The sequence below is a fragment of the Micropterus salmoides genome, unplaced genomic scaffold (genome assembly GCF_014851395.1).
Source record: "Micropterus salmoides isolate LMB-PRFRI ecotype aquatic unplaced genomic scaffold, ASM1485139v1 Ms_hic_scaffold_11, whole genome shotgun sequence".
NCBI classification, from domain to species: Eukaryota; Metazoa; Chordata; class Actinopteri; order Centrarchiformes; family Centrarchidae; genus Micropterus; species Micropterus salmoides.
The window spans coordinates 16,942,656-16,964,420 of NW_024040152.1; the positions used below are offsets into that span (position 1 = coordinate 16,942,656).

At 39.0% G+C, this 21,765-nt stretch overlaps 1 protein-coding gene across 13 annotated transcripts; it reads right to left on the bottom strand.

Annotated features, from left to right (window-relative positions):
* Positions 1 to 270: 270 nt before the first annotated feature.
* Positions 271 to 20,489, bottom strand: rorc (RAR-related orphan receptor C). Of its 13 annotated transcripts, none has more exons than XM_038711447.1 (13): positions 20,219 to 20,489; positions 20,023 to 20,103; positions 14,610 to 14,639; positions 6,132 to 6,217; positions 4,967 to 5,108; positions 4,514 to 4,864; positions 4,295 to 4,396; positions 4,086 to 4,207; positions 3,520 to 3,652; positions 3,290 to 3,397; positions 3,051 to 3,161; positions 2,366 to 2,475; positions 271 to 2,242 (listed from the first exon to the last, which is right to left on the bottom strand). In XM_038711447.1, exons 1-13 carry the CDS (start codon positions 20,253 to 20,255, stop codon positions 2,078 to 2,080), a joined length of 1,578 nt encoding a protein of 525 aa, XP_038567375.1. In that variant the 5' UTR covers positions 20,256 to 20,489; the 3' UTR covers positions 271 to 2,077. The 13 variants fall into 13 exon arrangements, with proteins under 13 accessions (XP_038567375.1, XP_038567377.1, XP_038567378.1 ...); XM_038711449.1 differs by having other exon boundaries at positions 20,023 to 20,113; positions 20,219 to 20,488; XM_038711450.1 differs by having other exon boundaries at positions 20,023 to 20,134; positions 20,219 to 20,488.
* Between the last annotated feature and the right edge of the window lie 1,276 nt (positions 20,490 to 21,765).

The following is a 21,765-nucleotide window of genomic DNA, read 5'->3' on the forward strand; positions in this document are numbered from 1 at the left end:
ATTCACAATGACTAATATTTCCTTCGTGTTTAATGCTGCAGCCACAACTCTAAATTATGGTGCACGGACTGTGCCTGAATGTCCTTCAATATGCTAATGAAAATGATAAATGCTGCTTATCTCTTCAGAGCTCCAGTATGTCTGCTATGTATAAACTGTTTTTGTTGAGTTAAGGTTTTTCTTATTATACCATAACAGGATGTTGCATGTCTCAATCACAAAACTAATTATTGTACACCCTTTTAACACAAATAATAAAAAGTTACCACATTTTCTTGGCGTCACAGCCTCTGTTGTTTATTAGAAGATTTATATGGAATTATCTTCATTATGCTCTCAGTCGTTTCAGGAATAGTGAGGACTACATCCGGACATACAATACTTAATGCTTAAACCCCTCATCATTTCCTCATTACTCATGGATTTGTTCAAAGATACGTAGAGAAAACAAACATATGCAAGTTAATCTGGGGGAAAAAAGGAGAAGTTTGCACATAGAGGAAGAGACTTCTACTGTGTCTCCACATTTTTAATTGTATATTTGTTTCTACATTTAATGCAACATCTTTTCAAAGGTCAAAAGATATAAAAGCCTTTCAGGTTGTATTCAAACACAAAAGGAGAACACTTTAGAGGTACTGCTGCTTTGTAGCACTGAGCCAGTCTAAGGAGAAACATTTCTCTACAGCAACATACAGATGCAAAGCGAAGAGGCAGGCTGTCTCTTGGTTTTGGGGTGTGCTTAGAAAACTTAGAAAATGTAAATGACACATTCAGCTCTAATTGGACAGTTGGTTTCTGAGGTTTTCAAAATTTGGAAAGCAAGCTCTCCAGAACCACAGAAGACAGAAGACTTTGTACTGGATGAGACGGGTTTTACAAAATGTGAAATGTTCCAATTGTTCATGTTTTGTAGAGAATACTTGAAATCGCCTTCAAATATATTGTATATTCCAACAAGGATGTTGAGCAATCAATCTGCGACATCTTCTGTGTGCAGCCTATTTTGCAGGATCCCGAAAGACTGAGAGACAGAATCCTTCTGGCTAGTTTGGGAACAACTGGTTATCACTCCAGACCATCAGAACCTATTGCCTCTCCGAGTCTCAAGCACATGCACATTAAAGCAATGATGCAGCCAAATTCTATTTTTGAGGCAGAAACTGAGTAGGAGCAGGAGGATCTAATTCAAGCAAACTAACATGCACACTTGCTCACAAGCTCAACAGGATTTTGCATGAGGAGTAAAGAAGCAGAGTGCCTCCTTAACTATATTTAAGTAAAAATATGAACTTTGGGGACATAGCTAGCAGATAAATAGACAGTGGAAAAGTGGATTGTGTAATGTAGATTATGTTATAAAACCAGGCCAACATAACAGTATTGTGTACATTTGATAATTATTTTGATTGGTTGATGTTGTTACTTTGCTGGTGGAATGTGGGAAGAGGCATGATACGTTTCTTGTTGTTTTTAGCCCCGCCTGCACATTTGTTGTTACTATATGATTCTGACCTTGTGTATTAACCTGTTAGAATGGAAATAAACAAACAATGGAGTCATTTATGAATCCAAGCTAATTGAAACTGGTGGCATTCACAAAGAGACAAACTCTTTAAAGTCACCTCTATGGCTCAGCTCAGTATTTTATACTTTTTGGGCGGACTACCATTTTAAGTTTCATTTGACTTAATGACGCCTCTTTGAATCACCATGTCTGAACTGTAACACACAGTAACTGTAACTAGACAGAATCCCAATAGCACGTCCTCAGAGAAAATTAACCCTGTACCCCACTGACAATGCAGTATCAAAGAACAACAAAACACACGTTTCCCTGGAATAATCAAAATAGTTTTAAGCTATCAAAATACTGAAATTTATGTTTGACACAATCTACCAAAAAAGCTCTGCTGGAAGTCATAAAATACTTAACACACTACAAATAATTGTGCCTTTCTCAATTATTTTCATTTTTAGAAAAATAGAATAGACTTCTGTCAGGAAGTAATAATGAGACTTCAAATATGTGTGTGGGTATGTGTACGACTGTGTCTTTGCATATTCTAGTGAATCATCAGTGAGTGGTCCCCGGCAGCAGCTCCGCCTCAGAGGCGAACAGCTCCTTGTAGAGCGGAGGAAACAGAGAGTGAGCAGTGAGCGGGTAACGCTGACTGAACCATCGCAGCTTCTCCATGTGCATGCTGCACAGTGTACGCAACACTGCCATCTTCTGGTACAGCTGCAGGGAGGACACAGACACGTTAAGCTCTTCTACCACAGCGGGGGGAGACACAGGATAGTGTGTTTGTTTTTTATTCAGAAGACTAAAGAGAAAGCATCTGCTCAGGACTGAGACACATACCTTTTGCATTAGACTTTCTTGGTTGTCTCTGTGTAGAATGTGTGTGAGTCCAAACTCCACGCTTCTTTGCACTCGCTGGACCCTACCTCTATCCTCCAGACATGGACGATCTGCACAGAAAAACAAAAAAAAGGAAAGAAGGATTTATTTTTAAAATGGGTTTGGCCTTACCATAGAATCAAATCACTCTACTTATGTGTGAATAGTCTTAGTTCACTAAGTGGGCTGTAATTATTACCATATCTATTAGCAGCCACTTGGAGGGGCAGAGAGGCTAATGGTGTGGGAATGAATGAATGAAACCACAGGGGAAAATGTGATGGAAACAATGCTAAAACTAAGGGTGACATTTACTTGTCAACCAGTTAACTGATATTTGTCTACTGAAAGCTGAGAAGTGTCTTTAAAAAGGCAAATATTTCAGGGATTGTTTGAGCATGAAAATGAAGGGTTTTTACAAATTCAGATATTTAGCTAGAGGTAATAAAAACATGTCAGTCATCAGCTACTTTGGACTAAAATGAATAAACTGTGCTTTCAAAATATTAACTTTTTTATCTGAAAGATGACCGCAATGCACTGACAAGATTTAGCCATAAGGTAAATTAAATAAAATGGATATTGCCTGTTCCTACATTTTTAAAACTGAGAAGTATATCATAATTGAGACGGGAGTTGATTTTACCTGTGTTGATCAGCACCAGAGCACTGAAGAGAGCGAGCTGGTGCTCTGTGAGCTTTAGAGCACACATACCATGAGCAAAGTCAAACACCGATGTGATCAAATCACCACATGCTGCAAGAAAAGAAACCACAAAGCACTGATAAACCTCCATATTTATTACAAGTTGTGTTCATTGCACAAATGGTTTCAGAGCTGCCTCTGTGCTCCAGGTAGGGAGCAATGTGTAGAGAAATCCTTACCCAAAGACTTGAAGACTTCAACTCCAGCAAATTTCCCATCAAAGAAGACAGTGTTGTTCTCTGTGTTGAAGAACCGACTCATCCTGACCAGAACCACCTCCATGGAGCCTGGTGAAGAGGGAAGACAAGGGATCCGTTTAAAGTAGCGGAAAGAGAGATTAAATGCAAATAATTTTAGATTGTGATTGAAGGCGACGGTGCCTTCTTGTTAAGTGACAGCTGAAACCCACCAGTCTTTAGGAGAGCAATCTGGTCGTTCTGGCTGAGCATACGGAAACCTGGGATGTGTTTTGCAAACTCCACCACATACTGCACAGCATCAGTCAGTCGGATGGCACAGTGCTGCCACATCTCATCCACTGACTGTGAGTGAAAGTGAGGCGGAGAAAAAGAGTTTGTAGGACAGGTTATTTTTAATATCAGAAGTCCTTTGGCAAGATAATTCAACTCAACACAAAAAGACAAAATTTAAACACATCCCACATAAACTCATCCTCATACCAAGTTTCTGCATTATGTTAACTCTTTATTTACTGTGATTACATATTATAGCATTTGTGCTGCTGAAAAGCATTTTGGATGATGAACAAATTCATTAACTTTAACTTGAGCATAGGCTTCCCATATGATCAAAGAGGGAAAAGAAGAGGGGGGGTGTATCAAACAAATTTTCAAAAGTAGTCTCAAGTCATCTTAAATGACACATTCTGTTTTCAGACTGCTTGAATAAGGTCACACAAATGCAAGAGGATGACTGAAAACCAAAAGAAACAGTCATCAGGTTGGCATACTGTACTTTGCTCTGGTAGGCTTGAATTTCCTCTCTGCTGAACAGTTTCCATCTGAGAGCCTGAAGCTCCTCCGCTCTGTACTGGCTGGTCTCCCTGTGGGAACGCACAATGCTGGCACAAAGCTCATCTGAAAAACAAAAAAAAGAAACTCTTATGAACATTGAAAATACAATGCACTTACATACCCATACAGACCACTGCGCTGTTTGCTCACCTATATTTCTCAAAGAGTGAGGATAGAGGCTGTAAGGATCCTCCAGATGGTTGTAGGGATGAATCCCCATCAGTTCATGAGATGGCTGTCTGGACTCAAATCCTGACATGAGGAAGAGAGATGACAAATAAGGAATAAGCAGAGGATGATGAAGGGAACTCCATAAAGTGGAGGATGTAAACACACACACACACACACACACACACACAAGTGCCTCACCTCTTATGTTGGGGTGTCCGCTGTTGTCCCCCCTCCCCTGGGATCTCGATGTGGGAGACACACCGGAACCTCGGTAGATCATACCTGACACCTGTGACTCGTTCGGGGAGCACACCAGGTAGGGGTGAACATCAGCAGTGTAGGGCAGCAGGTCTGCCTCCCCGGTAAAGGAGTAGGTCATGGGCTGAAGAAGCTGTGGGGAGCGATCTTGACGGGCCTTGGTGGGGTAGGACAAGACTGACTGGGCATCTACCTGAAGCTGCTGCTGTTGTTGCTGCTGCTGCCGGTGCCTCTCCACTTCAGCAATCAGAGAGTCCCGTTGACGTTTGGACATTCGTCCAAACTTTACCGCTGAGGAGGACAAATAACGAACACACAGAAATAAACAAATGCTGTGAACGAAGAATATAATTTGTCTGTCTGCCTGTCAACGTGGGTGTGTTTGTGTCTCACCATCTCTGCTCATGCCCTGTGCCAAGCACTTCTGCAGACGGCAGTGTTGGCAGCGGTTGCGGCTGGCCCGGTCAATCTGACAATTACTCTGCCTGGAGCAGGAGTAGGATACAGTAGGCAGCTGGCTGCGCCGGAAAAAACCCTTAGGGGTGGATACCGCATGGTTAACAGAGCCCAACACAAACGTGATTTGAGGCAGATACCAATATTGATATTCAATACTTATATAACATATAACATACATAATAGTATATCAGCCGATTATGTTTTTTTTTTTTTACACAAATACATAACATAGCCTCCTGAGACCCAGAAGAAAAAAGGCTTTTATATTTTGATTTCAAACATGATATTTCTATAAATTTGATAATTTACCTCTCTTAGGGCCATAGAAACTGCTTGCTGTGATTCCTGCCTTTTTGAAAAGACAGAACATTTGCTCTGTTGGCCACACCCCCATTTATTTGACATCATTAGAAAGTCCAGGATGTGCTCTTTACAGTACATTAGGACTCAAACAGGCTATGCATGGTGTTTGAAATAGCGTCCTCAGTACCACATCCCCCATATAGGACAAAAATTAATTGTCAGGTCTCAGGAGGATAGGCAAACATTTTTGAGAAGGATTCCTTAAATTCGTTTGAAAAATAAACTTGCCAGTGTTCTCTGATGAGCACACAGTGTGACAGTGTCTCTAAATTATCCCAGACATATCTTGGACATTTCTGTGCTCACATTTCTTGTTTTGTATCAGCTGAAATATACTACGCTGATCCCAACAAATCTGCAATATTGGCTCATATATCGGTCTAGCTGTTAAAGGAATAGCTCAGCATTTTCCTTTTTTAGATGAAAAGATTGATACTATTCTCTTATTTGTATTCAGTTCAGTTCAGTATGAAATCAAACAAGATATATTGTGTTAATTTGTGAGCTTTAGAGGTGCTAGTAGGAGTGTCTTTTACTTTTGGACACAGCAAAGCTAGCTGTTTCCCCGTTTCTGTTCTGTTTTTATGCTAAGATAAGCCAACAAGCTGCTAGCTGTAGCATCATATTGAATAGACAGACATGAAAATAGTATCCATTTCCTCGTCTAACTCTCTGCAAGAGACCAAAGCATATTTCTCAAGATGTTAAACTGCCCCTTTAATAGTACTCATCTCACCTTGCAGCCCTCGCAAGTGATGACTCCATAATGCACTCCAGAGGACTTATCACCGCAGATCTTGCATGGGATAACTTCAATCTGGGCTGCACAAACATAGAAACACAAGCAGTTATGTTAACATTTTCAGATGCAGCCCTCCTTAACCTTATATCTACACAGGTGCCACTTCACAGTCACTAAAAGAATGGTAACACGCAAACACTTGCATGTAAGCAAACGAAGTGAATCACTGGCAATCCATGACATTAAGAAATATAACTATCATTCATGCAATGGAAAAGGTCACAAAGACCTAAAATGTCAATCTGACCAAATAACTAGTGCGTACTGAAGAAAACATAGCATGCAACTAGACATAAAATATGCCAACAAGATGACACAGCATATTTTCACCCACAGAAGTTGAAGATTCCCACTGTGAGAAATTAAGTTGATGCTGTACTTCCCCTTAAACATCTATCAATGTTGTGTGACCAGATTAAACCAAAGGTATTTTCCTCTCAAACACCTCCTGCCTTAAAAATAATGAACTAAATAACATCAAATAGGACGTGGAGAGAGTCTTTTGAGGACGTGGAATATTTGCAAATGGAGAAAGGCGGAGAATATGAAGGTGTCAACCTCAGAATCCTTTCAAGTGGTTGAGTAGCTTCTCTTTCACTCTGACTGTCCCTCTTTCATGTAATTTCTTTCTTTGTGAATCCTTCTCTGTCTCGCTCATAAAGGACACAGCTGCCAGTAATGCACTCTCTCTCCTTCATCACTGCCAGTAACGGCCACCCCTCCCCACCTCCCCCCATGCCCCTGTAAACTCTCACACACCCCTCAGTCTTTTTGATTGGTGGCTATTTTGTTCAGATTCAGATGTCAGTTGATTTATTGTCTTGTTGAGAATGAACAGTTTCATGGTATGTCTGAAAAATGAAATTGCTAAAAATGATGTATAAATCACATTACTGAACATATTTATAATAACATTGAATGATGATACACATTAAGGAAGCAGAACAGTATTCCTCCCTTTTGTTTAACACCAAATAACTTCATTCTCATTTTATCTATTCCCGTCATCTTCTGTGTTCCTTCCACAACTGCACTGAAGTTGTGATTGTAGTCTGCCCAGGACGAGCTCTTACGTCTGCGAGTTGATGCTTATATACAGTAGTATTTGTGTTTCCGTGCATAACTGTGTCAGATTTTTGCACGAGTGTGTGTTAGTGTGTCAGTGTGTGGCCTCTTTATCTGGTGCCACAGGGATCACCTGAAAGCTCCAGAGGAGGACGGCCGGTCTGAAGTAAAAAAGTAACTTTTTTTTTTTATACGTAGACATACAGTAGAGCACAAGCATGACTGATGAAGCAGAAACACTCACTGCACAACTGACGAGATTTCTCCTGCTACAAAGTGACTGAGTCACCATGAAAAGGATTAGGAGTATTTCATAAATTCAACAAGATTCTGACCGTGTAAAAGACAACTCGATGATTTGGTTCAGATAAACCACTCAACAGAAAAATTTCTCTACAAGCTGAATATGGGTGGTGATGGCGCATAGATGAAATGCTTGCCTTTGGTGTGGGAGACCTGGGTTCAATTCCCACTTTGACCCATCCACCATTGTGTCCCTGAGCAAGACACTTATCCCCTCGTTGCTCCAGTGGCATGCGACCTCTGACATATACAGCAGTAGTAAGTTGCTTTGGATAAAAGCGTCAGCTAAATGTAATGAATATCTTTTCTTAAGTAGTAAAATAAAAGAACTAAGCTGTGACTATATTTCTGTCGGCAGTGAATAATAGGCAGAGAGAACATGAGTGGTCTCGGTTGTTTGTTTTTTTTCGCTATTTCAGTTCTGATTGTCAACCTCAAACAACAGGAAATCCACTGTGACCCACAACCTTTCACATTTCATACTCGCACACACACACACTAACACACACAGCAATCACATGTACTGCTCCTCCAACAACTTTCCATGCTATCATAGATCTGATCATTCTCAACAAAATTTACATGGCAACGTAAACACACATTATCACATTATTTATCTAAAGCAGCGTCAACTTAAATCATGACTTCTTTTTTGATGCCAAAATAAAAAATAAAAAAAAGTATAAATACACCCGCAAAACAGTGTCCACAATCTGCCTTTGATGGCCTGGGCGTAACAAGACACCAGTATCTGTGGAAATTAACTTGACAGCAGATAAACACTGAGGAATCTACAATCACCAAATCACCAGCTAGTGTGAGGTTTGTTTTTGTCTCACCTGGTTATCTCCAGCCACAGGCCCAGGCCAATCAAACCCAGCATCTCCTGGTGTGTGTGTGTGTGTGTGTGTGTGTGTGTGTGTGTGTGTGTGAGAGAGAGAGAGAGATACAAATACTGAAAAAGAACTAAACCACCTTAAAATTCTAGTTCCTTTTTCAGTGACCCAAAAGCGGTTCTGTTTAGCAACACAATATGGCTGAAAAACTGTTTTAGAACATTAACATTACGTAAGTGCACTTAACGTAAGTATGTTAACAATATTAACATGTACGTTAAGTACAACCTTATTGCGTAAAATCGCACTTTTTTACTGCCTAATACTGGTTTGCCCGCATGCAGCAGGGCTGCTCAACAGCTCAGCATAACCCAATTACAAAGGGTTGTGGATTAAAAGGGAATTTTTACTGTAGATCTTATGTGCTCAATGCTCAATCAATAAAATAAACAATAATTTTGCTTTCAACTATGGCCTATCCAAGTCACACTAATTACATTATGTCTTGATTTGCGATATCTCTTGACAAACCATCAACGTTTCACATTTCCACTGCGCTCCAGTGACAGCGTACACTGTGAAATCAACCCTGAACACACCACACAAGACTGCATTAAAATATTCATACTGAGGTGAGATCACTTAAGAAAAACAACTAATCCAGTCGATTCCAATGGTTCATCCTAAAATCAGTGCATTATGTGCTAGATGATGTTAAGAAGTGAAGACGTTTGAGCACAGTAGATGTGCAGTGATGGAAATATTCTGGTTTGTCGGTCAAAATAAAAGAGTGCCACCTCCCACGCTTCCGCATACAAAATATGCCAAGACACTGTTACACCGAGATGGACTCATTTCAATCAGTTATCAATGACTTACACGCTCCCGCTTAAATAGCACATCTGTCAGTGTCATCGTACAAAGAATGGAAGCTTTGTGTATAACAGCAAATAGAAATCATAAAACATTCACAGGTTTCTCATAAGTGTTACGACTTCCTTCTCAACGCTGAACGAAGTACTACATCTAGGCTTTCTAATATGACACATGACGCTGAACAAGTGTGAAGAGGCGCAAAAGAGTCTATAATAATATGTATCACCTCAAATGTACGAGAGCCAAATACCAAAAAAAACTCCCATACGCGAAGAAGTGAGTAAATCATAAGAAAAAAGAAAAAACTGAATGTTTGATCTCTGGATTTCAACCTAAACAGAGTTTATTTCAGTACTCTTAACACTTTTGCGAGTGTGTGTCTGTTTGTGTGGGTGGTGGTGCTGGTGGTGGTGGGGCGGACGGACGGACGATTCAGATTGCCACTCTCAACTTGTTACTCTGCCTAAAATCACCAGTCAGCAGTCTTTTCTTTGTACTGTAAACGGACAAAAACCTCATCTTTCCTCTGACGGAAGCTTACCTTTGGTACACACGCAAGCAAGAGTGCAAACAAAGTTTGTATACACATCTCACACACAAACACACACACAGACTAACAAACAGATGGTTAATCTTGCACAAACACGCAGACTGTTAATCAATCACAAGTTCTCAAATCATGTATTATTAAACCCAAGATACCAGGATTTTACACATGATCATTTTATTCATCTACTTACGAAATATGATCTTAAATGATTTCATTATTATTTTTAGTAATAAAGAAAATATTGTTTATGTTTATCTCACAATTCATTGTAATTCATATAAGTTATCCTATATTTTTATTTAGTCTCTTGCTGAGGCAAACATTTTTAACATTTAAGCAGTTTTTTCCATTTAAAAGATCGTGCATCAATTGAGTACTAACCGCACTGCATTTTCAATTGTGTAAAAATGAAAGGGGGGGGGGGTAGTATTTTGAGACATATTTGTAGTTTTAAAGAAAATACATAATACATAATAATATTATATTATATGCATGCTTTTCTCGTGTATTTGCATTCAAAAATACAGTAAATAAAAGATAAACATCGTACCAAATCTAACTTAAAATTCCTGCTGTGTACAGCAGAAAAGTATCAGAGAAACTCTAAAAATGACTGACTCACTGAAACAAAATCTAGAAATGCCTATCAGAATTAATCTCCTTTTACGAGAAGCCATGATTTTGGAAAGCAATTTCTTAAAACAACTGTAATATCTATTTAATAAAGGAAAAAGAAAAGAAACAAACAGAAAGCAACAAGTGCTCATCGTCAGATAAAATGAAAGTTCTTGCCGATGAGGCGAACAGGGGTATTTTAATAGGAAGTATTTCACACCGCACTTCTGTATTGAATATTTTGTTACTAAACATTTCTGGTTACATATAGTTCAGTGCGGACTTCAGCTCTACAGGTGTCACATATTTACGTTTTTGAATCAAACCGTGTTGGTTGTTACGTAAATGTAAGAACTACTGAGTTTCATTCATTATTTAACAACAACAAAGTGGGGAAAAAATCTAATTACAGTACCTGAGAAAGAGACAAATGATCAAAGCCAATTTGAACACCAATTAGCATCAGTTTTACCATATTTTACTTTGAAGTGCAGGCTGAATTTGGGGGTGTTTGAAAGAGGTAATGTTTTGACAGCAACAAAGAGAGTGAATCAACTGCTGTATTTCATTTACCATATTTTGGGTGGGAATGTGTCACCTGCAATTTGATGTTAGCTTTGATCTAAAGCCAGACGCTTTTGCTGCTTTGGAAGTGCTGCTGTTTCTGCACCCAGAGGAACAAGGAAATCCTTTTTGATAAAGAAACTGTATAAGAATCTACGCAGGAATCCCCCGAACACAACAACAAAGCCATATGAAATATGCATGTGAGTCAGTTCAAGCCCACCATAAAAGTGTGTAAGACCAGAGAATTAGATCACTAATTGTTACTTGATTAAGTTATTAAGTTGACGATATTTAGCTGTAAAATTGGTAATGGGAGCCCCCTTTTCCCCCTTTCATGCACACAATATCCACACACAGCTGCAGGGCTGAGATATGCTACATCTAGGCGCCATCTAACAAGCAGCTGCGGATCTGAGTGTGCATGCACAGGCATGTGTGTGTGTATGTGTATATTTGTATGTTGCAGGAGAGAGAGCATGTAAGCAACTCACATTGAATAAATGTATTATTCCTCATCATTTGTCTCTTTGCTTCTTCTCCTCCCCCATTTTAATGATCACATTTTCACAATATTAAGAGCCTCTGCATCCTGTCTAGTGTATGTGTTTAGAGTCAGTCCATTCAAACTGATGCACTGCGGTTGTGAAGCATCCTGTTTTCCTGTCTCTTTCACTTTTACGTTGGTTAGAATACGGTGGAAGTATCTGCAAAAAGGGTTTGTAACTTTGATGTCATGACCTGGTCTCTTGAGTCCTTATTAGTTTCATTTGCTTATTATATTACTTATCATGGAATTATGATGTCTCTAAACAAAAGCATTCAGCAGATCAACTCTTAACATGTGAGATGTAAATAGTATACAATATAAAGCATGCATTTTTATACAACTCACTGAACTCTGATTTCCAACATCCTAACTCAGCTCGCTGCCCTAGGTGAACCGTACATGTGGGAGGGTAGAAATATCTTAGACATGATTCAAATCTTAAATGCATCAAAGGGAGCTCAAAATTGAGTCATGTTACCAGACCATAAAACTGAAACACATATATCAGTGTGAACGCACTTCACAGTCATCCAATCAAGAACTCCGGAGAGACCCAATTAAGTATCAAAACAAATAATATGGTAGACTTTAAATTTAACGTACATGAACGTGTGTGTGTGTGTGTGTATTTTATGGCATCTATTAAACAGCTACTAAAAATATCTTTTGCTGATCAAACCTTAAACGTTAAAGAAAACATTCAAGAAAATTTGCGTGACATGTGTGCAAAATTGTGACATTTAGAGGCACTTTGAAGGTGTTACTCTTCAACCAGGGTACATCAAGTCATTAATGAAAAGTTAAACCGAAAAAGCCTAATCACACAGCCTGATAAAGTTCAAAAAATGTTGACACGTTTGAAGCCACAGGTGTCAAAGTCTGTGTGAATACACAGTTACCTCAAGGATTTGACAAAAGCTAACAAAGAAAAAAAAAAGACAAAGACCTACAACTGTTTAAAACCGAAACTTGACGTTCTTAGACGCCTTGATAACAACACGGCGCACCATCACAAGCATCAGGTTGCAGTCTAACTATACAGTCAGAGTGGACTGGAGAGCAACTTTGAGCAAAAACAATGTAATTGATCTAACTGATAAAATATATTTGATTGTACTGCCCACACACACACACCAAAGAAGTTCATCCCTACCTCGCATCATCCTCACTCCTCCACTTGTCTCAGACGTTTGTCCCACTTTCACAAACTCACTTTTCCTCTCACTCTGTGTAACAGTAGTCTTGTACACTTTTCGCACCACCTATTCTTTCACTCCTTCAATCTTCTTTTTTCGTCTGTCCTTTAGCAAGCCAGGTCGGGTGCTCACTGCAGCTTTAGCACACATATTCAGACTTTTGAGTGTCAGTCACCGCCTCACCTTCCTTGTTAGTGTGTGTGAGTGAGTGTGAGTGTGTGTGAGTGTGTGTGTGTGTGTGTGTGTGTGTGTGTGTCGGTAGTAAGTATGTGTGTATGTGTGTGCGTGAGAGACATAGAAGAGGGGGGACTGTCCCCTGCCCTGGCTTCTTTCTCAAGGTACTTTTTCCTCATACCTTTGTTGTTATCTGTCACCCCCTCATTGTACACCACGTCAAAAAATTCACTTTTATAGTGTCTATCACCTTTAAATATCTCCCTGAGAATTTAAATCAAATCATTTTCAACAGGAATAACTGGGGGATGCAAACACATTTCAGTACAGTAAGATTTTATTTATTCTCTAAATCGCACTTGTAATTTCAATTTGTTGGCCTTTTGATTACTGTCACATATTGATATAGACTGACAGTATCATTTAATTTCATTTAGCAATTAAATAATTAATTAACAATTAATAATTTGCCTCTTTCTACTCTTGAGCTTATTGTAGTTGAGTTTGCAGATCTTCGGTCACGAACCTCCAGTGATGGAAAAATTACTGAGATCTTATATTTGAGCAAAAGCAGCAAAACCAAACTAGGATTCTCCTACAAGTAAAAGTCAGAAATTCTCATTTTTACTTAAATAGTAGTGCAGAAGTATTACCATCAAAATGTACAAAATGTTGCGGCAAAGTAAAAGACATATATCCTATTACTGGATAATTATTACTGATGTATTTAGATGTAAGCGGCATTTTAATGTTGCAGCTGGTTGAGGTGAAGCTAATTTTAACGACTTTATATACTGCTTGGTAGTTTAACAATGCATAATATTTTATATGCTAGTTATATGTTTTGTATGTAAAATCTTTATCTTCAAAGTAACTAGTAACTATATCTGTCAGATAAATGTAGTACAATATTTCCTGCTGAAATGTAGTGGAGTAGCAGAAGTAGCAGAAAATCAGTATTTTAATAAATATAATTATAGTTATCTTTCTCTCCCTTTTTCATCCCTTCATCTACAGCACCTGATGCACCAAACGACACAAGACCACCACGACTTTCTATTTCACCCTCCTTCCTTATTGCTAACCTCCAAAGTGAATCCAAAATCACTCCTCAACTCTGCAGGCGCAGCAATCAGGTTTTACGTTCACGCACACTCACGTACAAGCAATTTTCAAAAAAATCATTACTATTTTTGCTCAATTTGTTTATCATCACACCACCTCACAATGAAGGTTGGCGGAGCTTTCACACGGCATCTCCACACTTGATAACGCACCCAGGTGTGCTAAAGTTGTGGCAAAAAGTGTTAAAATAGACGAGATGTTATCGCTGTCATCTGTATTCAGATGCTAAAGTGCCAAAGCCTTAGTAGTTGGTATTTTCATCACTGTGTGTATGTGGTGTGTGTGTGTGTGTGTGTGTGTGTGTGTGTGTGTGAGGGGGGCAGCACAGGTGCAACACATAGCGGCACACACACTGCGCTGCTAATGGCCCAACTCCAGTGACACCACAGTGCCTGTGTATGTGTCTTGCTGTACAGGTGCAATGTTGTATGTTCACGAACTATGAAGTTAACCACAATGCATGCACAAATATCTAGCACAAACACAAGCAATGTCATTGCCACATACAGACAAACATGCTCACACATACAGAGACACAGTATCTCATAGAGAACTTACTCAAATGAGTCTTCTTGGACACGACTCCTCCTGAGGGCAGAAAATGAAGTTTGTGAATCAAAACTACACGACACAGGCTGTAAAGTTTTACTACATACTTTACTACTGTATTACATGAGAGTATCCGGGTGAATATTTAAGAAACAGAAACACAACACTGGTACCTTTTAAAGAGGGCAAAGATGTTTTTAACAGCTATTTAACAGAAAGTACATTTACTAAAGTGCATTTTTTGTAATCCTTTAGTATTTACATTTTCTGCTACTTTTTACTTCTACTTCACTACACTCACTGGGAAATATTTACTTCTTTGTACTCCACTACATTGATCTGACAGTTGGAGTTATAGTATAAACAACCACAACAATACCAGCTACAACATGAAAGTACTGCTGACATATTAATACATGTCCAATAATATTAATAGAACACTGATAGGGGCATTCTGCATAATGAGTACTATTTATTTGATACTTAAAGTATATTTTGTTGATAATACATCTGCTATTTAAGTAAAGTTTTAAATGCAGGACTTTGAACTTATAATGGAGCATTTCTATAATTTTGGAGTGATACTTTTACCTAAGTTAATGATCTCAACGCCACCATTGAGACCTGCACTGTCGCAGGGTTAGCTTTGCAGTGAATAATCAATGATTACAACTGGTTAAATCATGCTTATGTTCAAATGTAACTTCAAAATCATTCAAATCAAATACTCAAATATCCAAATCCTCAAAGTATGTGAAATACTGAAAATTAAATCCATGGGTCGGAATTCAATCACACTAGCATAAAATATGACCAAGGTAAACTGTGGCTATAACAGATTCAGCTGTGATAAACTCCGCATGGTCAAACCCTTAATGGCAGTTTGGAACAAGGTTTGCAGGGTTTATATTTTTTTCCAATGCACAAAGGCCTGTTGACAGATAAGGAGCCTTACTGATAGCAGAGAGATTAAATTAGAGGATTCCTATTTACTGTGGCGCGTTCCTTTGTTATGTTTCTGTGACTCTTTGGTACACATACACACACACACAGCAGATAAAGGCAGAGGAAGGTGGGTGTCTGTGAAGCAATAGGTCTTCTTTTTTTGTCTACCTGTTTGACCACAATTGTGAGAAAGTCTAAGTTGCTGTGAGTGTGGGTAAATGCATGAAGGGTCTGAACCAGGGGGTTTATTTCTGTAGTTGTATGTGTGTGTGTGTGCGCACGTGTGTGTGTCTGTGTCTGTGTGTGGGGGTTTGTGTGAGACGGAGAGGTTTGAAGGCAGGGGAGATAAGTATCAATGGAAGACGTAGAGCTAGCCGGTCTTTGTCTGGCGTCAGATCAGGCCCTCTGTGGTTTGTACTGTTTTCCTCCCATCATCAAATCAGTTTTGCTTCATAAGCAGAAAGCATGGAATGAAAGCAGGGCAGTGCATGTATACACGGAAACACACAGATGTAAAGAAATTTCATCACTAACTGAGCAAAAGTTTGAAGGTGATTGCTACATTAAATGAAAAAGATTTATGTCAAGCTAAATTATACTTTAAAACTTTTTAGAACGAAATTTAAGCATCATTTCCAAATTGAGAGCAATGCATTTTTTATACTTTGGTGTTTAAATTTTTTCCATGGGCTTGAGGGTTGCTGAGCATAGTTAATATGTCAAACAATTACATAAGCAGTGCACTAACATGGTTTCACTGAGGAGTGTTAAGATTATTATATGTATTATTATTATTCTTTTCATTAGACAGTAAAAATGCACAATGTCATTTTCCCTAAAATATATAAAGTGGTTGTTTGTTGTTGTTTGTTGTTATTTGGTAAGTCACACACTTTTATCAACAAAAATGAGCCAGGTTAAATTATAAAGTCACCTGAAACACAGAATTTGGTGCTAAGCCACGGTCATCTCTGAAATGTTATTAAAAACTTATTTCTGGATTAAACAGTTGGTTGGTGGTGGAAAAATAATCTAATGCAATCACCAACATCGGCTTCTGTAAAAAATAAATGTGACAGCAGGTACACATGCCAGCCATGAGCCAAGCACCATGTACACACACACACACACACACACAAACGCACACACAACACAAATAAACACACACTCATTGTACATGCCCCTGCTGAATATACAGACACAAACATCAACATCATCTCACCAGCGTCTCTACACTGACATCTAAGCTGACTACTGAAGTGACAGTTGCTGCGTTACATAACAGCACTGAGGACCACTGAACCCAGAGAGTAGGCCGGTAAATTTGCCTGAATATAAACCATGACACATACAAAGATAGATACAAAAGGTAAATATTTTACAAGCGGGATAAGAAACTTTATTTCCTCCCACGTGCACTTTTTAACCTTAAAGTCAATGTAACATTAGGTAGAGTAAAAAAAATGTATGAAAGCAGCTGTTGTTTTTTCTTACAAGTCTATGATGGGTGAGTAAGTATAGTAGGTAAGTAAACAGCAAAATAAATGTAAGAAACTAATTTAATTTAACAAAATAACAAAGCATTACAATATATGATAACGGTGTGATGTGAAAACAAACTACTACTGAATACTTAGAACACAAATACATTTGTATAAGTTCAGTTAAAAGCAGGCCTGATAGAGAAGGTTTGGATGTTGGTCAGGGTTGGGGTAGGTTGTTGACCAAAAAGGGGGGAAAGGGCTGAGAAATGTAGCTCAGCACTGACCTCTAACAAACAACAAAAAAAAATCAGCATCACTTTAAATCAATACTAAACTACAGTACATTGGCAGTGAATGAGGGTGAACTAAATCTGGGGCAAAATGCTCTGTCTTTTTGTTTTAAAGACAAAGATTCAGGGTTGACAAAATAAAAGTGTCACACAGTAACAGCAGCTTTCATAGTTTTAAGGTGATTAAAAAGAAATTTGGAGAACGTCTTATCGAACACAGTACATAACTGTTATTACTGTTACATAACTGTTTAAAAATGTTGGCCTATAAGTGACTTACAGTGACTAAAGAGTTTCAAAATACATTAGTACAAAGGCTAAAATGGTTGTGAATTTTAGAACTTACATAGTATTAAAGTATGAAAAGTATTAAAAATGAATTAAAACTTTGTATTAAGTTGGAAGAAATAAGCAGACAGCAAAAGACGCTAGATGCTTGATATGACTTTGGTTTATAGAGAGATACTTCCGGGTGTCATTATTGTGACAACAAACTCCAATATTAAGTTCACAAATTACCGCAGAATAACATATCATGAAGAATAGGGTCGGACCCACAATGGATCCCTGAGGGACACCACATACATTTTGTATCAAATAATGAACAGGAGCAGGGTTTTAGCCTACAGACAGGTGGAACAGCAATGTGAATGTTGTGGGGGGTCGGTGGTGTCCGAGAGGAGGATGCGGTCCAAGCTTCGTTTCCTTTTGGACAGTGTCTCCCACCCAACCTGTGACGTGCTAGTCAAACATAGTAGTACTTTCAGTGCAAGACTCATCCCTCAGAAATATACCACAGAGTGCCACACAAACTCATTCCTGCCCGTGGACATCAAATTATTTAACTCCCCTTTCAAAGTGTCAAACACACAGTCTCTTGGTCAGTATGGTGCAATATTTCTGAAACTAATGTGCAATATTCTGTTTCAAGAATTAATGTGCATTTTTCTTTACTCTCAGTCAAATACAATTTTTAAGGATTTTTAATACATTCCACCTGAACATTATCTGTACTTATTACTTACTACTACTATTTTTTTTTTTAGCATTACACTTCTGTATAGCCTATTGTAAAATAATGTAAATTTCCCACACTCTATTATATATTTTTATATTTATTTTTAGAATGTATACTTTGTTATATTCTATTTACCAACTTTCTATCAATATTCTATTCCTTTATGCTTTGATGGACAAAGTGAGCAAGTGTGACACAGGAGTTTCTTCTCAGGGACCAATAAAGTATTTCTGATTTCTGAAGCAGTACCAGCGACGAAACCCAGCACTCGAGAAAAATGAGAAGACACCCACAACAGCCACTAAAACCAAGACACTCATCACCTTGAGAAGAGCCATCTCAGCAGTATGAAAAACTGTATAACCACACTGAAACTCCACTTTAACCAGATTAAAACACCATCACAGCAGTTCCAGTACCTGATAAGTAAGCTGATGTTGTTGTTTTTAAAACAAAAAAACTTTAACCCCATGACATCCATTTTATTTCTCCTTCAGTAGCTTAAATGTTGTTAAAATTGTCTTCCCCCCCCCCCCATTCTGTCAGACAGATCGTGTATATTGTGTATGACCTTGCTCCAGCTCCAGTGTGAGTTTGAACAATGCAAGACATGACTTCGACTGACCCATGCCAGGACATTGAGGATGAACATGTTTATAATGTGGTAATATAAAAACTAACATGCGTTTCCCTACAGTATTTAGTATATGATTTCGCTTCAATTTAAAATCTCTACCACTTGACAATATAAAAAATGCACTTTGAACCATATTTGTGTATGTCTATGCATACCTGACAGAAAAAATCTGTTTTTGCTTGACTGCTCCATTTATCTCTTTCTTTCCACTATAATACCACTAAATTACTCTAATAATGTCAAAGTACACCACTTAACATGAACAAACATAGGTGTAATTAGATTGCTCAAGTAACCAAAACTATCTGCATGGCTCGGTTTCACTGGAAATACTGGCCATTCAAGTAAATGTGATTGGGATCCTGTTATGTTTACCTGAGTAAAGGGTATAAATGCTTGTTCTTGTGCTTTCTTTTTCCTCACTCTGCACTTCACACCCATTAAACTGAGCCACGAGCAACAATGTCATTCACAGTCATCCCTGATACAGTTGCCATGCTATGAGAGAAACAGGAAAGGTGTAGTGGGTTTCTGTGACAGAGGGACAATGTGTTGTATCTCAAGTGATTGCCAACAGTTAGATTTCATCCAGGCAGAGGCTTTGAATAGAAAAGCATTGACCAAAAACAGAAGCAAAAATAAGAACTAATCCCCAAGGATTACTCCGGCTTACTGCCATTCTTACCCACTCACAGCACCTTAACCACACCCCAGTGAAAGGGATGAGGAGGGTTACTGTGTAAAGATGGATGAGAGTGGAGGGAAAGAAGATTATAGTGAACACAGTGACAGGGAAGACAGAAACAGAATGAGCTGGTGTAGGACAGGTAAGCTGAATAGGGTAAACAGTGGGAGAGAGGTAGTAGATAGATGTGGGTAGGAGTGGGCACAGAATGGCATGTTGGGAGATAAGAGCAAGGCTTGCCTGAGAAAAAAAAACACGTTAAAATATAGAATAGAAACGTAAAAGTCAAATAAAACTATCCAACCTGCATGCTGCTGTTTGAGCACCCCACAGACGTGGCAGCTCACTGATGGATCATCTTACCTCTTTCGAAGGGGGCGTCACCTGGGGGCACGTCGGGCTCCTCATATTCCATAACTCTCCCTTCAAAACACTGGGTGGGCCCTACACTCACCTCACACACATAAACACACACCTGATATGTCAGTCGGTTTTTGAACTCCGCCTGCCGCCATTTGACTTAGAAGGTAATGTGACAAACCTCGAGCTCATGGGCTACCTGTTGGTTGTTCTAGCGCCCGGGACGGCGCAGGCATTTGAAAACATACACTGCCATCTCGCCTCCTTCCCGTCCTTACAGCAGCTCCCAAAACTCGGTCGTCATCCTCTTACCCTCTCTGTCAGCCTCCCTTGCTCAACACTATACCTCCTCTTATGTGGTTGTTTTGAAATAATTTAATTCCCCCCGAGGCGGCAGCAACAGCAGAGGAGAGAGTACAGCTGGACCGTTCCAAGCCATGCGCCCCGGCCCCCCTCCCCGCGCTCCCCGTGCGCACTGACCGTCCCAGGCTGGAGAGAGTTATGTCACCGGCTGTTACGTAATAGCAGCGGATCGGGTTTTGCTCTGTGGTGCTCAGTTGAGAAATATAATCCCATGTTGCTGCCACAAATTTCCCCCACACTAATTGAGGGAAATACAATGCATAGAGAGGTGACATTTAACTCCAGTTGCAGGTTTGGCCGTTTTTACTTCACGGCTAAATGGGAAATAACAAAACATAACTCCTGTTCATAGGCAGGTTAATGGCTTGTTAAAACCACCTGCAGGGCTCTGTGCATGCATAATATACATAGGGGAGGTGTTTTAATAATGGCACGCAATCCCTCATTTTAACTGAGGTAGGAAAACAACTGCAGACCCGATGAATAATCGATATGTCTTCTCCGTTTACATCATTGTGGTAAATGCTCCTTTTAGACATTGCGCTTACACTAAGACCACACACACACACACACACACACACACACGCTGCTAGTGGTGGAATGTACTAAGTACATTTACTCAAAGATTGCAGGCCTACTGAGCTACTAGTACTTTATTAGAATATTTCCATTTTCTATACCTCCCCACATTTCAGATGCATACAGGCTATCTGACAGCTTGAGTTACTGGTTATTTAATATTTACAGGCAAAAATGTTCAAAAATGTCAGCCTGCCACAACATTAACATGCTGCTGACATTCATAATAATACAGTAATAGTATAACTTTGACATTCTGCTGTATACTTTTCTCATAATATATACTTTTACTTGAGTAAGATTTTAAATGCATGACTTAAATGTATTTTAATGAGTATTTTTACCATGTGGTATAGCTATGTTTACCTAAGTAAAGGATCTAATGCTTGCACACAAATAATGAACAGGAGCAGGCCAAATTAATCATTAAATCTAAAAAATAAAAGCTTTTTTAAAAAAGCAATGCCATTACAAGTTAACAGAGCAGACATTCCTCTGAACTGCTCATTTTTTCTGACCAACAGTTAAAATACTACTTAATCCTATTTTTAACTTAACTGACAATTTTCTGTTAATTTTGTTTTGTTTATAGATTAAGTCAAACAGGCTACTGAGCATTTCAAGGGGATGTTGTGCTTTCAGACTAATATCTGAAGTAAAAATCAGTTCTGGAAGTGCTGCAGTGGACGCAGAGCTTGCTGCAGGTGGTTTTAACTGAAAGTTGAAAACAACTGCCCCCACTCTGTTCCTCCCCCCCAAACCCGCTTCCTCAAACCCAACTTGACCACATGGCTCTTCAGGGGA